The following is a 20,498-nucleotide window of genomic DNA, read 5'->3' as shown; positions in this document are numbered from 1 at the left end:
GCAGGAGGGGAGAAGTGCCCTCGGGGGGCAGGGGAAATGTGTCTGCCCATTTGGGGGGTAAGAGATGTCCTGGGCTGCTCCTTCCTTTGGTGGTTGTGTGGGCAGGGTGGGTACAGCCAGGCTGAGTCCCTTTCTGTGCCCTGCCAGAGTGGTGGGGGCTACAAAAGGGGGCCCGGCTCGTCCCAGGGGCAGTGCACGGGGTGGGGGGAGTAACCGAGCTGCGGACACAAGCTGGCAGGGCTGCAGTACAAGGCGGTGGAAGGAGTGGGTGTCTCAGGCCTGCACTGCAGTCCCAGCCCTGGGGGGCTGCTGGCAGCCGAGTCTGGGTCGAGCCTGGCTGGGCGTGTGCCTGGTTGCAGCAGCTGAGCTGAGTGGAGTGCAGTGCACAGGCCGGGGTTCGCTGTCGCCTGCCCCCTTGTGCAGTGTGGGCAGCAGCTTCCCTCCAGCAGATGGCATTGATTTGGGACTGTGAAATCAATCCAGCGCAGCCCGGGGAGGGTGGGGGAAGAGTGCACGCAGAGAACAGGTTCGAGCTGCTGCTGGCAGGGCAGCCGCTGGCACAGGTGCCCAGGAAGGGCGGGTAGTGTGGGTGTCACCTGTGCTCAGGGCAGACTCCCTAGAGATGGTGCAGAGCCCTGGGCAGTGTGCGGCCCGGAATGCTGCCCGCCTGGGGACCTGCAGGACGGCCCCCGTTCAGCGCACGGCGCCAGCTCTGGGCCGAGGTTGTGGAGCTGACCCCTTGCCCGGGTGAGCTGAAGCAGCATTGTCCTGTGGAGGGTGGGGCTGGCAGAAGCTGGGCCAGACTGCTGGCCCTGTGGGGAGCCGCCCAGCTGACCCAGCCACCTGTGCCTTCTGAACTGCCTCTGCAAACTGCTTCTGGGGCCAGCCAGAGGAGCCGCTGCTCAGCCCGAAATCTGCCAGGGAATGGTTGATCTTCCTCCACCAGCGGAGACCAGCCTGGCCCCAGCCAGCTGTACCCCAGGCTGGCACAGCGGAGGGGTAAGTACCCGCTGGGCTGGCTGATAGAAGTGGCAGGTTGCAGGCAGGGACATGCTTTCCACAGCCTCCCCTCTGTCACAGCCTGGCCTGCTGGCACCTGCCACCCCGTGCGATGGTTGTGGGGCCGGAGGTGGTGTAGCTCGGTTGGTAAATCAGCTGCTCCTGGCTCCCCGATAGGCTCCTGTCCTGCTCCATCGGGGAACTGGACACAAAGGTCCTGGAATCCAGGCCCCTGTCCTGCTCTCAGGCCATATGAGTCGGTTGGGTGTGCTGCGTCCTGCTCAGCCCTGCCCCGAGCCGTGTCCCGTTTCTGGGGTGCGGGGCCATCGCCGGGCTGGAATGCCTTTGGGCTGGGGGCTGAATCAGAAAGGTTGGCAGTGGGGGGGCACTGAGCCCCAAGTGGTCAAGTTGGGGGGCGCTGCGGAGGGGGGGCCCAGCTCCTTTAGAAGCGGAAACAAAACTCTGTGCCGGAGGCCAGGAGCAACATTCCTGGGGCCGCCCAGCTTGCCGGCTCAAGCTGCATTCCTGCTCTGGAATGCAGCCCCGGCAGCCGGCGGCTGAGGTGTGGGGCGCTGTGGCCGGGCTGCACCCCAGTGTTTGCTTGGGCTGCTGCACTGCCCTGGTTAGCCAGAAATCCCCATCTGCTCTCTCTTGTCCTCCTGGGGCTGCAGTGACTCAAGCAGGTGCTGGTGCTCCTGGGCTCTGCTCTGCTGCTGGGCAGCAGTGGTAGCTAGTGGTTAGAGCAGGGGGTGGGGGGCGCGTCTGCATGTGCAGGTGTGGGGTGGATGCTGCTGAGCCTCAGCTCCTGCTAATCTTCCCAGGTGCTGCTTGTGGCCTCCGGTGGGGCAGTGAGCCCAGGCCCCGCCTGCTGCCCCCTCTCCTCGGTGGGGCAGTGTCAGTGCTTTGCAGTGAGCAGAGGCGGCCTTTGTTCCCGGGGGTGGGGGGCTGGCTTTGCAGGGAGGGACACTATCGGGGATTTGCTGCTTATTTGCAGGGCCTCGGGCTGGAGCCTGCTCCCCTTGGCCCCTTGCTGGCTTCTGCAGAGGCGCCTGCACCTAGGCTAGGAGAGCAGGATCCGGGCTGGGCTGGGAGCGAAATGCACAAGCTCTCCCGTCCGGACCAGTACTCCTTTGCTCCCCTGTGGGCGGGCTTGGGCTGCTGTGGGCTGGCAGTATGTAGGGACTCCAGGCTGCTTCCTTTGCACCCCCAGCCTTCCTCACCTTGGCTCCCGGGGACCTGAGCTAGGGTCCCCCGAAGCTGCTGGCAGTGCAGCAGGCCCTGCAGCAATGTGCTGGGGGAGGGGGATGCTGCTCCCCATACGTTGGGCGTGTGGGCGGCCGCCCAGGAGAGTTTTGGGGGCGCCCGGCTGGTTAGCAGAGCACCTGCACAGCTGCACAGAACAACTTATTCTGCCCATGGATGGGGGAAAAATTAGCGGGAACGCTGGGGGTGTGTGGTGAGGGTTAGGTCCCAAGCAGGCAACGTGTAAGAGCACTGCCTGGTGTGCGGGCCGGGCCCCCAAGGAAAATTGGTGCTGCACGTTGGAGGCAGGGACAGTGGGTACCAGGTGGGCCTTGTGGCAGCGGGGGGTGGAGGGAGCCCTTTCCGCTGTGGCCTGTGTTGGGAGTGGAGCACAAAGCAGCTGTGGCCTGTTAGGACCTACTGCTGAGTGGCTGGCAGCAGGTTGCTGCGAGGTGGGCTGGCAGGAGACTTTGGCTGGTATCTGCAGCAGGACGGTGAGGAGGGGTGAGGGAAGGAAAGGATCTGGGTCTGACCCTTGTGCCAGCGCTGCCTGGCCGAAGAGGGCTTGGCCAGAGTGCCTCTTCCTCCACCCTGGCTGCTTGGGCTGTTGTCGTGGTCTGCAGCTGTGGGAAGGGCTCATCACCCCTTATGGCCTGAGAAAGGAGCCTGTCGCTGCACTGCAGATGGCCCTGCCCCTGAAACACTGCTCCCGTGCTGCCTTCCAGCGCGGCTCCCCCCCACTTTGTGGCTGTCTTCCTGGGAGAGCTTCTGCTGGGGCTTCAGAGCTGCGAGCTCCCCCCGAGCAGTGCCATGCCCACGCCAGCCAGAGCCCCAGCACTGTGCCCTGCCCCACAGCCAGGGCTGGCCTGTAAGCTGTAAACGTTCAGGCCACACAAGCCTCCCAGGCGTGGCCCCCTCCACGGCCTCAGAGTGGGCGGTTTTGCATTCCCTTTGCCTGAGCGCAGGTTCTGCCACCGAGCTTTCTTGGCACTGGCCTGGCCGGGGGCTGGTTGAACTGCTTTCTCAGAGAGGCAAGAGGTGTCCGTAAAGACCCACCACTGAACTAAAATGGAGGGAGTGGGGCCTATGAGTTAGAGTAGGGGCCCTGCTGGGGGCAGGGAGAGGGGTGCAGATTGTAAGTGGTGGGTGTGGTCTTTGCTGGGACTGCTGGGTCTAGTTTCCAGCCCAGCTGGTGTCTCTGGGTGCATCTGCCTGCCCCGGTTCAGTCTGGGAAAGGGGAATGGGGCGCCAGGGGTGGCACTTAGGCAGGCGCAGGTACGTTCCCAGGGCTGGTCCTGCGAATGGGGCAGAAGAGGCTGTCCTCAAGTCTCCAGGCCCACCTGAACTCTGCCCCGGGGCCCATGTGCTCCCTTGTCAGCGCCCAGCCCTGCCACTCAAGGCTGATTCCTGCTTGTCACCGGCAGCTGGGGGGAAGGGGGGGCAGGTGAATTCCCACACGTTCGCCTAAGCACCTTTATCTCCCTTATCTCTGTCTCCCACCCCTTCTGCTGTCGAGACTGTGGTTTGAGCTGTGCTTGGCTCAGCAGCTGCTCCCCACCCCTGCATTCTCGGCAGGCTCCAGGAGGGCGTGGGCCCTGCTGCGTGCTGTTGGATGGGGGGCAGGGGGAGGCTCTGTTCTGGGTCCTTCCCAGTTGTTTATGCCCCCAGGGAACATGGGGAGGTGGCAGCTGGCCCTGCTGGGCACTGCTAGCTGGGCCCATGGCTCTTGGGCTTGGCTGTGTGCTTCAGGTTGGCTCCTCTCCCACGCCTCACAAAGTGATGGGCCAGTGGGGTAAGGGGCAGCAGCGAGAAATGCCTAAGCCAGGGCACAAGGCCCCTAAAGAGTCAAATGTTGCTCTGCCTCTGTGTTCAGCGGTGCAGGCAGCTGGCAGGCTGCAGGCCCGAGCCCTGCATGCTGACTGCAGCTCAGGACCTGGCCCGGATCTAGTTAGAGGCATGGGAAAAAAATCTGGCTCCCTTGAACTGTCTCCATCAGGCCAGAACACTGGGCCAGCCTCTAATCTGTGTGGGAGGCAAGAGAGCCCAGAAGCACACGGTCTCCTTCCCCCATCTCCAGGGCGGGCGCCACCCACAGCCAGCAGGAAGCTAGGCAGGTACTGTATTTACCTTTTGACACCTAATTACCTAAGTGCCCCGGCCTTGGGGAGGATTAGCTGAGGGGCCTTTTGTTCCCAAGCCAAGTACATGCACTTCAGCACATCACCCGCTGCCCACAGCTGGGGGTGGGGTGGGGGAGTATCTGCCTGCCTGCCTGCACACATGCTCCAGTACATGACTGTGTATGCAACAGGTACAGCTGGATCTATGCACGCAGGGCTGCGTGTACGCCCCTGTGGCTGAGGAGCGCAGAGTACGGTGCAAGCCACGAGGGTAAGGCTTGGAACCGGCCGGGGAGAAAGGCACAAAGGGAAGCCAGCTGGCCCTCGCCTGTCAGTTTCAGAGTGGGTTCTAGAACCCAGCGCTAGGTTTGCCCCTCGCTCGCTCGCGCTCCTCGAACTTGGGCTCTGCTCTGCCAAATCCACCACGCTCTCCGCAAGAGCCAGGAGCAGAACCCAGGGCCAACAGCCCCCAGGAGTTTTTCCATCCAGGTACAGAATAAATGTTACGGCATCTTCTGGCCAAACCGATGTATCGGTGCACAAGTTGTGGGGGCAAAGACCCACTGTGCCAGAGGCAGATCTGCCTTAGGCCCTTGTAGCGGAAGCAGTGCGGGGGCCTGACCCAGTGCCCACCAAAGCTTATGCTCCCAAACACAGCAGGCCGCAAGGTGCCACAGGCCTTGTTTTTGCAGCTATAGAAGAATGGGGCTACTCCCTGATGCATTTTCTGAGCACCAAGGCTGCTGGCTGTGGGCACTCTGCCACTCAGCTGGATGGTGGCTGGGTGGCTCCTGGGTGGTCACCCAAGTGCCCAGCTCGCAAAGCTGCCTAGGCTGCCAAGAGCCTGGTGTGCTCTGTACAATAGGAAAAAGGCCTTTTCCAGCCCCTGGAGTGACAGCACCATCCATGCGCCCATGGGTCTGATTAGGCTTCCCCATTAACGCTCCATCAAGGTGAACAAGAAGGAAATTCATGTCTTACTAACTGAGAGGTAGCTCTATTGTCTGTATTGTACCAAAACAAGCCAGCAGTCAGGGACCACTTAAAAGACTAACAAAACAATTTATTAGGTGCTGAGCTTTCATGGGCCAGACCCACTTCTGCAGCCTGTAGCCCTACCAGCACAGACTTCCAGAAAGTCGGGTCTTGTCTTTCCTGTCCAATGTACGCTGCTCCCAGCTGCCAGTCTTGCCCTGGGTGGGCTCCCAGTGTGCAGGAAACTGCACCGCATCCTGGGTGTGAACGTGAAGGGCTGCGTGTGAAGAGGTGAGAGAAGCGGCTGTGTGGATTTGTGTTATTGTCACTGCTGTCTGTGGGCAGAGGGAATGAATGTCCCCTCCTTGCACGTGGCTGTGCAGAGAGAGAAATGCAGCAATCAAACTGGAGTTAGAGGGGGCTGGCCATTCTCTCAGGGCACTGCTGTATGAAACCAGCCCCTCCACAGAACACGTGCAGCCCAGGATTCTCCAAACACTGCCACCCTTCCAGCTGCTGCAGTGCTGCACTGGAGAGGTGAGGAAATTGAGGCAGGTGGGGGCCATAGGACTTTCCTGGGGCTGCGCAGCAGATTGCTAGCAGGGCAGGAATGGTGGCTTGTCTTCCCTTGGGGGCACGGGTCGCCTTTGCTCTGGTAGTACAGCGCCAAGTGTGCAGACAGCTGGGCCCCGGAAAACTGTGGGACCAGGCTGCCACCCCCCACTTGAAGGCAGCAGGCCCGGCTCCTAGTTCCTGGGCTCTAGCCCTGAGGCACCTCCACGTTGTGGGTCCCTTTGACTAGTCTCTGTTCACACTGTCGGTGCCCTCCTGTGCCAGGGCCTTGCCCCCTTCGCTTCTGGCTCTGCAGGGCACTGCTGTTGGCAAGAGAAGGCCCTGCGGCCTAAGGCTCGTGGGCAGGGATTGCAGGAGCCCAGCCGGCTGCCAGAAGGACAGTCGGCGGGTGGCTGGGTTCCTGGTGGCCGGCTGGAGCGGGGCTCTAACCCTCCTGCGCCGCAGGCACGTGCTGCTGAGCACCCCAGAGGCGCCGCCGGCCGGCTCAGCTGCAGGGAAGGCGACGTGCGCAGTGACTGCGGGGTGCCCCGGGCCTGGGCGGCTCGGCCCGGCGGGGGACGCGTTTGAGGGGGCCGGGGCCGGGGGGCCAGGCAGGCAGCTTGCGGGGAGCGCGGGCTGGGACACCCGGGGCGGGGCGGGGTTGGCGACCCCCCGCGGAGGGGCTCGCTTCCCGCAGCTGTGGGCTGGTCCGGCCCCGCCCCCGCTCTCTGCGGCGCCCCCTGCAGCGTAGCCGGAGCGGGGAAAGGCCGGGCCGTGCCGCCGCCGGGCCTCCTCCTGCGGGCCGGGCCGGAGCCAGCTGGGGCGCGGCGCAGCGCAGCGCAGCGCAGAGCAGAGCACGCGCCGGAGCGCGGAGAGCGGCGGCGAGATGCGGAGGCAGCGGCGGGGCTTCGTCCTGCAGCCGCTCGGGAGCCGAGGTGAGTGAGCCCCGCGGGCCCCCCCGAGCAGGCCGGGCGCTCCTTCCCCGCCTGCCCGCGGCGCTGGGTCTGCTGGAGCCGGGCGCAGGGAGCGCTGCTCTGGGCGGGCGGGCGTGGTTCCTGCGGGCCCCTCCGCTGGCAGCCCGGCCACTGCGCTCCGGCCCCCCGGGGCGCTGCCAGGCAGCCCTGGTGCCTCCCTCCCTCGGGGGGCGCAGCTGTGCGCGCTCCTGCCCCTGGGCCGCGGCGGGTCTCAGCCTTTCGCAGCCAGGGAGCTCTGGGCCGGCGGGGTCGCTGCTCCCCGGACACCTGGAGCCCGGCCGGGACAGCGGCTGCCGACCAGCCGGCCGAGCCGTGCGCTTGGGCTGCTCGGGGCGGACTCAGCCGGGCCCGGCTCCTCTCCAGCCGGGGGGGCGAGAAGCGCTGCGCTGTTGTGCGCACCGGGCCTGTGCGGAGGCGCATCCCCGGGGGAAACGCGCTGCGCTCGAGCTCCGCTCCCAGGGACCAGCGCTGGGAGGTAGCCGCGTCCCTGCGCTGCTGCCCAGAGGCCAGCTGGGCTGTGTGCTGCGGGGGGACCAGCATGCCTGGGCTCGGGCCGCTCGGCGTTGGGGTGCGTGCCAGCGTGCTCCCTACGGAGAGCTTGGGGCCGCTCCCCTGGCTGGAGCTTGTGCTTCTGCTGGCGGTGCACCTCACCCAGCTCCTCCCTGCGGCTGCACGGCATTCGCGGGAACGCCAGGCTCTCCAGGCCAGCGGGGCTGGGCCCTGCCTCTGGCCCCTCTTCCGCACGGCAAAAGGGGCCTCCTCGCGGGGCGGGGGGGAGTGGGGTTAGCGCGCACAAGCGAGCCTCGGAGCTCCCTGCTGGGAGCAGCCGCCCGAGGGCAAGGGCAGGTGTGCTCTGGGCAGGAGGCTGGCTAGCCCAGCTGGGAATGGTGACAGGCCAAGGAGCCTTAACTCTGGCTGAGGGGGATCAGATCTTGCTCTGCTCTGCTCTGCTGTGCAGTAACTGCGCGCCCCGGTTCAGCTGCCAGTAGCAGAGGTAGGTGGCGGGGCTGCTCTGGCCCCTTGCACCAGCGTTAAATGCACGTGTGTGCCCCAGAGGGGGTGAGAGGCCCCTCGTATTTGTTACGCACTGTTCCCGCCTCTCTTGCCTTGAAAAACTGCCTGGCGTGTGGACATTCCACCCCACCCTCGCCGCTGGGAGGAGGGAACGGCCCCCTCGGGCGCCTGGGAACATCTGGCAGTGCCTGGAATTTGGAGCAAAATGTGCCTGCAAGGTGCTTTGGGGCAGTCGCTTGCAAAGCTCCTGTTGGAAGGAAATGGGGACGGCCGTGTGTATAATTGCTGCCTGCCCGATTGGCCAGTCCTGCCTGCGCCCATCTTTTGGCTGCCTTGGCGGGGTAGGTGTTTGTCTTCTCTTGCTTAAAACCAACAGGCTAAAGGTGTGGTGTGAATGAAATCTTGGTCTCCTGCCACTTCTCTCTTGGTCAGGATAGTTCCTTGAGTGTGGGGCCGGTGCAATGTGCTCAAGCAGCCCCTGCAGGAATTCCTGAGTTGGTGTGTGGCCTTGGGCAAGTCACTTAACCTCTCCAGTACCTCTCTTTTGTAGCTGGGCACACACTTAGCTGACTCACCCCCTTGTGAGGCAGTTACTAATGACTGTTCATACACAGCTCTTGCATGGCACTGTGCTCCCTAAAGCCAGCTGTTGTAGCAGCATTGTTTGTGTGCCAGTCAATGCACAAAGAGCTGGCTGAGAGCTGCCAGCGAGTGGGGTGCAAACAATAAATCAGGGTGGTCCAGGCGTAACCCTACATCCCCTGGCTGCAAGGAGAAGGTGGCCCAGTGTGGCCTGTGCAGGGGGGGGGGGAGGGAGGGAGGGAGAGAGAGGTCAGTGCCGTAATTTGTGCCTGAAGCAAGAATATAAAATTGTGCCCCTTTGTGTTTCTCTAGTCCTAGTGGTTATCTCCCGGAAAAAGGGAAAATACATAAATCATAATAATAATGTTTATGTATCGGAGTTGAGATTTGCATAAACAATCAATATGTGTGTGCACATATGGGCGCCCCCTCAGCAATGTGCCCAAGGCACGTCCCTGACTTGCTACGCCCTTGTTACGGCACAGGGAGAGATGCCCTCTCACACGACCAGCCCTGACAGCCACTAAGGTAGCCCAATGTGCCAGTGCCCTGCTCTCCCCAGCAGGGAGGGAGGGAGTTGGCCCAGGCCCCACGCTGCCCTGCCCGACCCGTACATGGCGAGCGCTCGGCTGCCACCAGCTCCGCCGTTTCACGTAGGCGTGGATAAAGCTGGGTATCTCGCTCCCTGCGTAGGGCTTGTCTGTGCTGTCACTTCCACCCGCTCCAGAGTGAAGCCCGTGTGGAGTAAGCCTGGCCCCATCGGACGCTGCTCTGCTTTGAGTTCCCCCCCGCCTTATTCTGGGCCAGCCCCTAACAGTTCCTCTAACTGCCCTGCTGTGAAGGTTCTGGGAGTGTTGGTGCCTCTGTGGCTGTGTCTCGGGCAGGCAGCAGGTTTGCTTGGAGTGCAGGGGCCTGCTGCTGCGGCAGGAGCTGACGTAAGGGGTGCAGAGAGCATGGCTGGTTAGGAGCCCGCTGGCTGCGTGTGGGGTCTGAATACGGAATGTGTGGGGCTGGTTGGTTGCCCCCATGCAGCTCTTGGCTCTGGCAGTTGGCTTCGTAGTGGCGAGCTGAGACGTGGGTTGGGCAGGAGCTCTGCCCCCGGAGGGCTCCCGTCCACGTGACCCAAAAGGGCCGCCTGGGAACAGAAGTCTGTCTCGTGGGCTCTGGCCCGGTGCCCCACTTCCTGACGCTCCCACGCGGGGGCGTTTGGGCACCTGGGGTGGGAGGAGACTGGGAGCATGAGGCGCCCGTTCCTGGCTGTGCGCGCTCCCTGCTGGGCCCTCCTCAGGCCGTGTGGCTGCCCTGCAGGGGGGGCACAGGTCAGAGCAAGCCACCTCTGGCCTCTACTGTGCCAGGGGTGCCGAGGGGAGGCGGGGCTGGGTGATATCACCTGCCCGAAGGCGCACCTGGGGGTTCATGGGGAGGCCAGTCCCTAGCTGTCGGCTCCGCCAGCAGGCCTAGCGCTGGGGCTGCAGGCAGAGCAGGGCAGGGTCTGTCTCCGCAGAGGCCGGGTGACTCGTATCCTCCCTGCAGTGACTGGTCAGGCGCTCACCAGAGGAACTGCCCTGGTACGGGGCTGAGCCAGCGTGGGGCCTAGGCTGTGTCCCTCAGCGCAGCGGGGAGCAGTTCCCTCGTTCTCTTCACCCAGGTGTGGGATAAATGACGTGCTCCACAGCAGGTGGGGACGTGCACCACCGCAGAAAGCCGTGCTGGTGGCCGTCGGCACCCTGCTAAGCACTGGGCAGCTGCCCAAGCGCTCAGCTGACAGGGAACACGGCTGTGCGTGCTAGTGGTGAGGGCCTGGTGCAAACAGCGTGAGGAGGGGCCGGGAGTTATCCCTCCGTGCAGCAGGGTGGGCGTAGCCCCTGCCCCAGCAGCAGGGCTCTGGTGGTGGATGGAAGCTCCCACTGCTGACGGCTCCCTGGCTGGGGCTGGGACGCCTCGGACCCGCCCCGGGAGTGAGGTGGGGAGAGCGGCAGTTTCAGTGGCAGCCCTGGCTGGCTCAGTGCTGAGGAATGCGCTCGGGGCTGGGGCAGGCGGGAGCTGTTGACAAAGCCCTGCAGCAAGGGGCGCGGGATCAGGGTCAGGCCCGCAGGGGGTCTGCAGGGAAACGTGGGATGCTGTGAAGAGCCGGGCTGGTTCCGCTAGAGGCCTGGGTGTGAACACTGGCGGTCAAAGGACCCAGGTCCTTAACCCTGCTGCCAGGGCAGGGCAGGGCTCCCAGTGTGGAGAGAGGGGCCCAGCTTCCCTTGCAGAGACTGGAGCAGCCTCTCTGTGCTGCGCGGCCAGGGCAGGGCTGGCTCTGTCCTGGCTGCACATTCCAGGCACGAATGCCCCAAGCGGAGAGGGGCCGGTGCCAGGTGGCTGGCTGTGGGGGAAGCCCCCTGGGTCACCTGCCCCAGGCTGTGAGGACGGGTAGCTCTGCCCCGAGGCTGCTCCTCCCAGGGCTTGGGGGCGGGGGGGCTCTGGCTGGGATGAGGTGAGCTGCCGGGCCAAGGGCGGCGTTCCCTCGGGGTGGGGAGCAGCTCACGGGTGTGGAATCAGGACCAGGGTGGAGGTAATAAGCACCAGCCTCAGAACCAGGCCCAGGTAGTGGGACTGTCCCTAAGAACTGGGTCACCTGGGTTGAGTCCTCGCCCCTGTTCCCCTGGGAGGCTGGGGGTCGAGGAAGGGAGCCTGGGCTTTCACTGTGGGCAGACCCGGGGGCAGGGGCCCAGCGCTTTGGTCCGAGTGGTGGGGTGGTGTGTGCCCCGGCTCTGAGGCCAGTCGGGAAGCAGAGGAACTGGCGCTGGCAGGCGGTGAAGTGGCAGGTTACCAGGGCCCTCCTGAGCTGCTCCTGGGAAGGGCTGGGAGATGGCGGGGGTGGGGATTCGGTGAGGGGACAGGCTTTGTCTCCAGCCACCCAGCGGGAACTCGGCAGAGGCTGGGACTGGAATGGCAGGGGGTGCGCAGCAAGCTGGGAGGCCCAGCAGTGGGGGGGCTGCAGTGTGTCTGCGGTGCATGGGCACAGCTGGTACAAGGGGAGCCTGGGCAGGAAGATAAGGGGTACCAGGAATGGTGGGTGGAGCAAGGCAGAGCCGGATGTGGGGGCGAGCAGAGCTGGGGCGGGACAGGCCTGCACCCGGCTGACCAACCGACCAGTCCTGGGTAGGAGGTGGCTGCCAAGGGGCACTAGAAGGACCCACGCCTTGGGAAAGGAAGGGACAGGCATGTACTGTGTGTGTGTGGGGCAGGGGCTGCAGTGAGTACCCCTGGTGTGCCAGGGCTGCCGAGAGCTCCCCCCCTCCGTGCTCTGCTGCATTTCTCCCCGAGAGGCCCCGCCCAGCCCAGCCCTGGGATGTTCTCCTTGGCAGGTGCAGGGGTTGCTCAGGAGCTGGGCTCCGGCTGGTCGGAGCGGTAAGGGTGAGGTCTGGGGCTTGGGAGTCAGGGAGGCGGTGGGCGCTGTGTGACTAGCCACGGGGAAGGAGCTGAGCTCTACAGGAGGGATCTGGTTTGGCCTCCCTGACAGCCCGTTTGTTTCGCTTGCCTCGCAGCTGGTGCACAGAAGCCCTGGGAGAGCTGCGTGGTGCTAACCTCGGTCAGCGTCTACCGCAAGCTGCAGGAAGCTTCCGAAGGCAGCCCTGAGCCCCCTCCCGAGCCGCAGCAGGCCAGCAGAATGAGCAGCGAGCTGGGCGGATGGGGCCAGGCCGGGTCACCCACAGACCCTGGCCTCTCTGGGGGGCTCTTCCCCAAGAGCGGCCGGCTCCTCAAGTCCGAGTCGGAGGACTCAGGGGTGGAGATGGCCGGCAACGAGAACTCGCCCTGCACCCCGCTGGGCTCGCAGAGCAGCTTCTCTCTGGAGTGTCTCGATGGCTTCCAGCCCTCCGCTGCGGCCAGCGGCCCGGAGGAGCGCTGCCCCGAAGCCGAGAGGCCCGGGGAGCTGGAACCTCTGCAGGAGCGGGCCCATCTCCAGAGCCTCTCGGTCAGCAAGAAGCTGGCCCAGGTGGTGCAGCGCTCCCGGACGCTCCACACGCCCAGTCGCTCTCCCAAGCTGCTCGCCCGCCGGAGCCTGAACCTGGCAGAGCTTGAGCTGTTGGCTTCCTGCGGCTTGCAGGGGCTGAGCGGTCGAGGCAGGGCTGCAGAGGGGCACAGTCAGCCCGGCTCCGGCTGCTGGAGCCTGCAGGAGCGGAGCACTGAGCCCTGCGGGGAGGAGGCAGAGGTGAGTGCTGGGACCTGGCTTTCTTGGGGTTTGGTGGGGGCTGGGAAGAGGGATAATGTTCCCCTCCTCTCCAGTTGCCACCAGACTGGCTTCCAGCAGCGTGGCCTCTGGGGAGCTGCTGTGGCTCCGCGTGGAGCGGCATCCCTAGGTAAGGGCCGCCACTGAAAGGCAGGTCCTGTGCGACACAGTGAGGGTGAGTGAGCCAGCACGCTCCCTACCTCCCTTGGGGGCAGGGAAGATGGGGTGGCTCTCACCACCTCCGCTTGCTGTGGGCAGGTGGGGCCATTCCGCGTGGGGAGACCCTTCCCATCCCCATCCCAGGACACCAGCACAGGCACGCACCTGCCGAGGCGGCGGTGTCGTCACTGCTGGGCTGAGCAGGGATTAGCCACGTTGCAGGTTGCTGGCAGGTCAGAGCATGGGAAAAGCCTTCGGCGCAGCTCAGGGGACACGTCTGGGTCTCACGCCGCGGCTCTGCAGCAGGAGGGGTCGGTTTGGATCAGGAGGGAGGTGCTGGCTTTTAGTGGACCAGATTCTGCTGGTGTGAGTGACCGATTTGGGGCTCCACAGTCTCCCCTTCAGGCCTGACAGCTTGTCTCGCCTCCCAGCAGAAACCGGGCCCTTCGAAACATTGCCGGCCTCTGCTTGCCCCTCTCGCCGTCCTGCGTGCCGGGACCCAGCGCAGCAGATGGGTTTGAGTCGAAACACCTTGACCTGTCGGGTGTTTTGTGCATCTGCCCGTTCATTGTGTGCCCTGCACCCCCCGTCAGGGCTAGTTCTGGGTGTTGTCCCACCAAGAATCGAGCTGTAGCCAACCGGTGTTGCCTGGTGCTACTCACAAGGTTTCACCTGGAGCCACTGTCTGTGTGCCGGTGGTTGCTCACCTGCGAGGCAGTGCCCTGTGCTTGTGTGACTGAGGTGCTCTTTGGGCCGGTGTGCAGTGCCCGCTCCCCCAGGACTGGTGGGGCCCTGCAGGGCCAGTCCTCTGGGTCACTCCAAGGGAACTGGCTGGGATCCCCTCTACTCCTGTCCTCCAGCTGTTCACTGCTGCCCCCATCTTCCCCACAGCCCTTGCTCTGAGCTGCCGATGCCACGTGCTGGCCCACGCAGCATGGCTTGAGGGCTGCATGTCTGCAATGGCTCCTTAGGGCTCTTGCTAACGAGCTGGGGATGACCTGGAACCCTCACCGTCCTCCTGAGAAATCCTGTAACTCTGCTGCTGGGGGGGAAACTGAGGCCCAGAGAGCCAAAGCTACTTGCCTGAGGTCTGCAAAAGTTGAGCAGAACTTGGGAGCTGGCTCTGTTGCCTCAGCAGGGGTGTCCCCAGAGAGAATGGGAGGAACTCGTTCCTGTGGGTACAAAGGAAGGGGTTCCCTGCGCCAGGGCGGGGCATTGGCATGTGAGGAGCGACCTGCTGTGACGTTGCAGCAGGCAGGGCACTGCTGCGAGGGAAGTTCACAACGCCCCCCAGTCAGCAAAGGGGGCCAGCGAGCTGGGGCAACGTAACCTCATTCCACGGAGAAGTGTCACCAGCCCCTGAACGCAGCCCGCCCTCTGCTGCGCTTCTCTCCACTGCTCTGTGCCTCCCCGCTGGGAAGCGGGGGTGGGATGGGGCTCGGCTAGCTCTGGCAGTGATGGAGCCGGCTGAGTTTGCTGCTGCAGCCTGGCCTCCTTGCTTGCTGTTGAACAAGGTGGGGCAAGTGCCTCTGAGTAAGCCCTGAGCTCCATCTCCTCTGGGATCCTCCCTCACATAGGACCCCGCCCCCCACTGCCTGTGCAGTTCTGTGGCGCCAGCCGGCATCGGGCAGAAGGGGGGATGCCCTAGATTCATAATCTGGTCTAAACCCCTTAAGCTGCTGCTGTTTCTCCAGCCGCCTCCCCAGAGCGTGTGGGGCTGGGCCGGGCCAGCAGGCCAGGGGCTAAAGAGGCTAGGTGTGGGGGAGGAGCAGACCTGACTGCCTCCCTGCTTCCAGGACTCCTGCAGACCCAACCTCCACCTCTGGGAACAAGGGGGATGTCGCGGTGTGGTCCTGTCAAGGACCTTAGCGCTGGCATTGTGGGAGGCTGGAGCAGGGTCTGGGAGCTAGGAGCCGGCACAGGCGGCATGGCAAGTTCTGACCTATCCTCTCCTGTCCTGGCTGCACCGTGGAGCTTGTCCTTGGCTGTGTGTTCCTAGCGAGCTCCCTGGCGATGGGGCTAGTGACTAGCCCCCCCATGCACCCACCCACCTCTCCCTGCAGTTACTGCATGTGGTCCTGGACTGACCCTGTGACAAACTGCCCTGGCCGCTGTGCCCCGCTCTGTGGCTGATGCTCTGTGGTGTGCCATCCCCCAGGTGCGGCAAGACCCCTCCTTAGCTCTCCCAGGCCAGGGCCTGCGCTACCTGGAGCACGTCTGCCTCATGCTGGAGAAGATCGCCCAGCTACAGCGGGCCTACTTGCAGCTGCAGCAGCAGCAGAAGGCGATGGAGCACCAGCAGTGGGGCCCGCCGGCTGGGAACGTAAGGCTGGCCGTGCATGGGGGTGGGCACAGAGGGGCTGGGCACCAGGCTGGGTGCTCCGATTCCTTAGGGAAGGAGGATGGGAAGGTGCAGATGCATGTCCATCTGTGAGCCCCAAAGAGGTGCTGCAGCCCCCATAGGTGTAGGCCCCCGGGGGGAAGGTGGGGTTCTCTGTTCCCTTAGATCCCAGCCCTGGTAGGGCTTCCTCAGGTCCCACTGATGAGCTGGGAAGGTGGGTCATTTCCTCGGCTCCGGGATTCCTTTGCCCAGCTGGCATGGGTGGGAATGATTAACAGTGCCTTGCTTCATGCCACACCTCTCTCTGCCTGGCAGGCGGTGCCCTCTGTGGAAAGGCCAGGCCGAGCTCCACAGCAGCGAGAGCCGGCCCAGCCAGACCCAGCACCTGGCACCAGAGAGGAGCTGGAGATGCAGGAGGAGGATTTGCCTGTGGGGTCCTGGAGGCCCCATCACTTCAGGGCACACTTGGCCTCTGATACCGGGGTGCAGGACCAGACTGGGAGCTCAGGTGCGTGAGTTGGGTTTGAGTGGCAGCAAGGGCCAGTCCCTTCCTCTGCACCTCCCTGCAGCTGGGAACACCTGACTTGTGGCAGCAGGGTGAAGGGGGAGGGAGAAGGGAGAGCCAGAACCTCTCCATATCCCACATCTCTGAAATAAAGACAAATGCAAAGTGCTCCACTTAGGAAGGAACAATCAGTTTCACACATACAGAATGGGAAGCGACTGTCTAGGAAGGAGTATGGCAGAAAGGGATCTGGGGGTTATAGTGGACCACATGCTAAGCATGAGTCAACAGTGTGATGCTGGTGCAAAAAAAAAAAAGCAAACATGATTCTGGGATGCATTGACAGGTGTGTTGTGTGCAAGACACAATGAGTCATTCTTCTGCTCTACTCTGCTCTGGTTAGGCCTCAGCTGGAGTACTGCGTCCGGTTCTGGGCACCACAGTTCAAGAAAGATGTGGAGAAATTAGAGAGGGTCCAGAAAAGAGCAACAAGAATGAGCTAGAGAGCATGACCTATGAAGGAAGGCTGAAAGAACTGGGCTTGTTTAGTTTGGAAAAGGAGAAGATTGAGGGGGATAGGAGAGGAGAGGAGAGGAGGGGGACATGATAGTGATTTTCAGGTGTCTAAAAGGGTGTCATAGGGAGGAGGGAGAAAACTTGTTCTTTCTTGGCCTCTGAGGATAGAACAAGAGGCAATGGACTTAAACTGCAGCAAGGGAGGTTTAGGTTGGACATTAGGAAAAAGTTCCTAATTGTCAGGGTGGTCAAATCCTGGAATAAATTGCCAAGGGAGGTTGTGGAATCTCCATCTCTGGAGATAGTTAAGAACAGGTTAGATAAGTGTCTGTCAGGGATAGTCTAGACAGGACTTGTTCCTGCCATTGGGGCAGGGGACTGGACTTGATGGCCTCTTGAGGTCCCTTCCAGTCCTAGTGTTCTATGATTCTATGAAATTAGCAGGACCCATGTGGTGCAAATTGAATGTCCCTGCTGGGCTGGCTCATTCCTTAGGGACACCCCTCCCTCGCCCCAGTCTGTCAGGAGCTCTCTGTTTCCCCACTGGCCAGCTGATAGCAGTGCCTGCGAGCCTGGGGAGGGCAACATCTTAGAACAGGAGTCTATCCCCCATCCCCCCAGCAAGTGCGGAGCACAGGGTGTCTGGCATTGGGAAGACCTGGGCTGGAAATGAAGCCTGGTGAAGGATGGCTGACACTCGAGTGGGTGGGAGCCCAGGACCTGGCCCTGTGGTGCCATCCCTCATGCCAATTGGCCTGAGTGCTCTCCCTGGGTCTGCAGCTGGGCGGGTCACTTTAACTCAGCAGCTCCCTTGTCCTTGCAGAGAGTGAGCCAGCCCGCTGCAGGAAGACAGCCGTGCATTGTGTCAGCTCCTCCACCCTTCTGGACCAGTCCGACTGGGGAGCCCGTACCCTCCCGCCGAGCCTCAGACTCAGGGTAGGTTTTGTGCCTTGGTGAATGGGGCTGGGGACGTGCAAGGGTCATCCCCCAGGAGTTCCAGGTGCCTTGTCCCGCTGCATGGAAGGCCTGTCTGTGCATCTCGTTCTGTTAACCTTCTTTTCCTGTGCTGGGCCAGGAGACGCCAGCTCTGCTTCCCGGTCACATGGCCGAGGACTTTCCCTAGGAGTGCGGACACAGCTCTGCCCTGTGCTGGGGAGGAGCTGGGGTCCTGCCCTGGGGAGAGAGCCCTTCTTTCTGCCAAGAAGGGGGTAGGGGTATCTCTGGCACACCCCTGCTCCTCCCTTCTCCGCTGCCATCTCTCTCCCTTGCAGCATGACCGCTTGCACTGGGGGAAGGTCGGAGTGCTAATCGACAGGCTCACCAGGAAGTCCCTCCGGCCTAGCGAGCTGTCTCCATTGCGGGAGTCCGCTGGCGACAGCCGACCCTACAGGTAAGGCTTCCTGGCCTGAAAGTGGGAGAGCAGCTCCTTGGGGCGAGACAGCCGGGGCAGCCTGGCAGACCTGCACCCCAGCCCGGGGGCAGCCTGAGCAGACAGGACAAGCTCCTCTCTGTGCTGTTCACGCTGCAGGGGAGAGCCCAATAGGGGCTGTCGTGATCCTTGGCCTCTCTGTGGAGGGTGCTAACAAGTGGCTCTGGCGCACAGACTCCAAGGCCAGACGGGACTGTGGTGATACCAGCCAGCCTCAGGCGCAGCACAGGCCACAGAAGGGCCCTGGCATGACCCCCAGAGCAGATCTCTTAGAAAACCACCCATCTGGTCTGGGAGCATTTCAGTGCTGGAGAATCCCCCCACTGGGGAAGCTGGTCCAGGGGTTAAGTCACTCCATCACCTGCTCTTCACTGAGCCCTGGGGACTGGCAGTGCAGGGCAGGTTTTCTAAGCCAGGCCTGTGGCTTGTGGGCAATGCCGGGGGCTCCTTCTCCCACAGCGGCAGATGAGTTCTTCTGGGGTTCTGGGCTGGGACAAGTGGGTGTCCCTCCCCCTGGCCCTGGTGCGCCTGCTGGGGAAGTGGGGTTGGGGTGTGGGGCCTGCCCTGCTCAGCCCTCCCTGGCAGCAGAGTGGAGTAAGCCGCCGTGCTCGGACCCCGCTCCTCAGCAGCAGCACTGGGCTGGCAGGCAGAGCAGGTCAGGGTGCACAATGCCCCCATTGGCCCCTGTCCCAAAACCCCAGCAGGGCCAGATCGCAAAGCACCAGCATGCAGGGCAGGAGGGGGATATGGCCGGGGTTGGGAGTCCCGGTCTTTGGGTTTGGGGTGCTCTGGCTGGGGTTTGGGTGCCCTGCCCTGGGAGGGGCAATGCAAGGGGCACCTGGGAGGTGTTCTTATCAAGGGGGAAAAGAAAGTTGAAATCACTGCCCTCTGCTGGTGCAGTTGGAGAAGTGCTCCCAAGCAGTCTGCCCTGGGAACAGCTCTTCAGCTGTCTTTGCAACAGGGACTGGGAGAGCACTGAAGGGGACAGCTGTTTCTCAGGGCCTCTGTGGGCTTGTGATAGGGTGGCAGTGGAGGGCTGGCATCCACAGGGCTGTGGGCATGACTTGCTGGCAGATCCGGCGGCTGCGGGATTTGACAGGGCAGTGTGTGTGTGTGTAGTGTCCGCCAGCCTGTTCTTCCCTTGCAGCCTGGACGCTTCCCTGGAGAAGGCAGGCTCTCGCCCCAGGAGCAGCTTCCTGCCCACACTGGGGGTGAAGAAACACCGCTCAAAAACCCTCTCTGTGCGCTGAACAGCCAGCGGCTGTGGGAACCTTTGGAGGGACAAAGGGTTTACAGCTGCTGCTGAGCCTCCCCTGCCGTGAGAAGTCCAAGCTCTTCATGAAGGGGCCCCTCCTCTGCTGCCTCTGTGATGCTGGCTGGGATTTCCCACATTTGGCTGCTGCGGTGAGGCTGATTTGGATTTCCGTCCCCTCCATGGAAATGGAGGGCAGCAAGGGGCTGCACGGACACACGCTCTGTCCTCTGTTCCTGCACAGCGCTGACACTGAAGCCTTGGATGAAGCCCACTTAGATGTATAAACATGGGTGCATGCTTTCCCTGTGACCCCTGGTGGTGAGCATGCATAGGAGGCATGTTCCTCCATTGAGGCAGGTCCTCAAGGAAGTTGGCTTAGACCTAGCAGTCTCTGCCATTTGTTTCCATGGCCCCATCCCTTTCCCCGACCATGACCTGGTCCATCACGTCCTGGTGCGTGTTTTGTCTTCAGCAGTCTGGCTGAAACCTGACTACTTCCTGGCTTGCTGTGTGCAGCTGCAGAAGCTTGGATGTGCTCTCAGGGCACTGCTAATGGACACTCCTACCAACCTCATCCTCTCGTGACTGTGGGCAGCTCTGGGTATCAGGATCTCAGTGGGAGAGGGGGTGACAAGGGGCAGTGATGATGTGGCTCTTCTCCTCTGGACCTTAACTGACCTACAGGGCTGACCTGCATGTAAGGGGCATGCTCCCGTTCAGTTCAGACACCTGCCTAGGCTGGGATCCTGGCTCTGGGGTCTCTGGAAAGCCGTGAGAAATCCCTGGCATTGCTGAATGTGAACCAAGTCATCTGACCACATTGAGGACCACTCCTAGCAGCTGCTCGTTTTGTGTCCACATGTAATGTACTTACACAGCCTGAGATGTGCTCAGGGAAGCTGGTGGATTGTTACACTTTAAAAAAATATATATAAAAAAAAATTAAATGACCTTTGAGATTTGCACCCTGACCTGCACAGTGAAAGATGGGGCAGTACTTTCACAGTGCTGTGGTGCAGCATGTTGGCCAATGGGGTGGCCTTTGTGCATGATAGGACTCCTCAGTATGTGTGTCTTCCTGGCAGCTTCTTGCTATCTCTGTGCCATGCAGGACCCCTAGGATCCTGGCCTGGCAGTACTGTGGCAAGTAAGAGGTGGGACTAAGGAATTGCATGAAGCCAGTCCCTCTGCTAGGGAAAGAGGTGAACTGGCCACCCTGTTTCACCCTCACAAAGGCTTTGAGACCTAGCTGTGTTTTCTGGCTGCAGCAGTGTGTGTGTGAGGGGGCACTGGGGACCAATCGGCAGTGTCCTGCATAGAGGGAAAGTAACTCTCTTCCCCTGGCAGGAGGTAAGCTCACAATCTAGGCTGCATGGATGTCCCTCATGAGGAATCTCTTCAGAAGGGGTGATAAATGCATGCAGCACAGCTGCACAAGAATCAAGAGAAGATGCAGTCATGCCTGTGCTGGTAATGCTTGTCCATGTGTTGGGTACCTGGAGCAGGGTCAACCCTAGCACTGCCTCCTGCTATATTCCTGCTGTTGCTCCTGTTTCTTAACCACTCCCGTTTGGGATCAGTGAGTAACACCTGCTGTTTAGCACTTCTAGAACCCTTGC

At 62.5% G+C, this 20,498-nt stretch overlaps 1 protein-coding gene across 2 annotated transcripts; it reads left to right on the top strand.

Annotated features, from left to right (window-relative positions):
- The first annotated feature begins 658 nt into the window (after positions 1 to 658).
- C31H8orf58 (chromosome 31 C8orf58 homolog) lies at positions 659 to 19,837 on the top strand. Of its 2 annotated transcripts, none has more exons than XM_074981761.1 (7): positions 659 to 999; positions 11,992 to 12,656; positions 14,992 to 15,156; positions 15,490 to 15,682; positions 17,019 to 17,131; positions 17,467 to 17,585; positions 18,772 to 19,837. In XM_074981761.1, exons 2-7 carry the CDS (start codon positions 12,114 to 12,116, stop codon positions 18,872 to 18,874), a joined length of 1,236 nt encoding a protein of 411 aa, XP_074837862.1. In that variant the 5' UTR covers positions 659 to 999; positions 11,992 to 12,113; the 3' UTR covers positions 18,875 to 19,837. The 2 variants fall into 2 exon arrangements, with proteins under 2 accessions (XP_074837862.1, XP_074837861.1); XM_074981760.1 differs by lacking the exon at positions 659 to 999 and adding an exon at positions 6,585 to 6,823.
- Positions 19,838 to 20,498: the final 661 nt, after the last annotated feature.

Source organism: Carettochelys insculpta, chromosome 31, assembly GCF_033958435.1.
Source record: "Carettochelys insculpta isolate YL-2023 chromosome 31, ASM3395843v1, whole genome shotgun sequence".
Taxonomy (NCBI): Eukaryota; Metazoa; Chordata; order Testudines; family Carettochelyidae; genus Carettochelys; species Carettochelys insculpta.
Note: the sequence above shows the minus strand (reverse complement) of the source record. Positions and strands in the feature narration are given on the sequence as shown.

Coding starts and splice junctions, on each gene's coding strand:
- C31H8orf58 (XM_074981760.1), top strand. CDS start 6,775: ATGCGGAGGCAGCGGCGGGGCTTCGTCCTGCAGCCGCTCGGGAGCCGA. Junction 6,824..11,991: donor GCAGCCGCTCGGGAGCCGAG/GTGAGTGAGCCC, acceptor CTTGCCTCGCAG/CTGGTGCACAGAAGCCCTGG. Junction 17,132..17,466: donor CGCCGAGCCTCAGACTCAGG/GTAGGTTTTGTG, acceptor TCTCCCTTGCAG/CATGACCGCTTGCACTGGGG.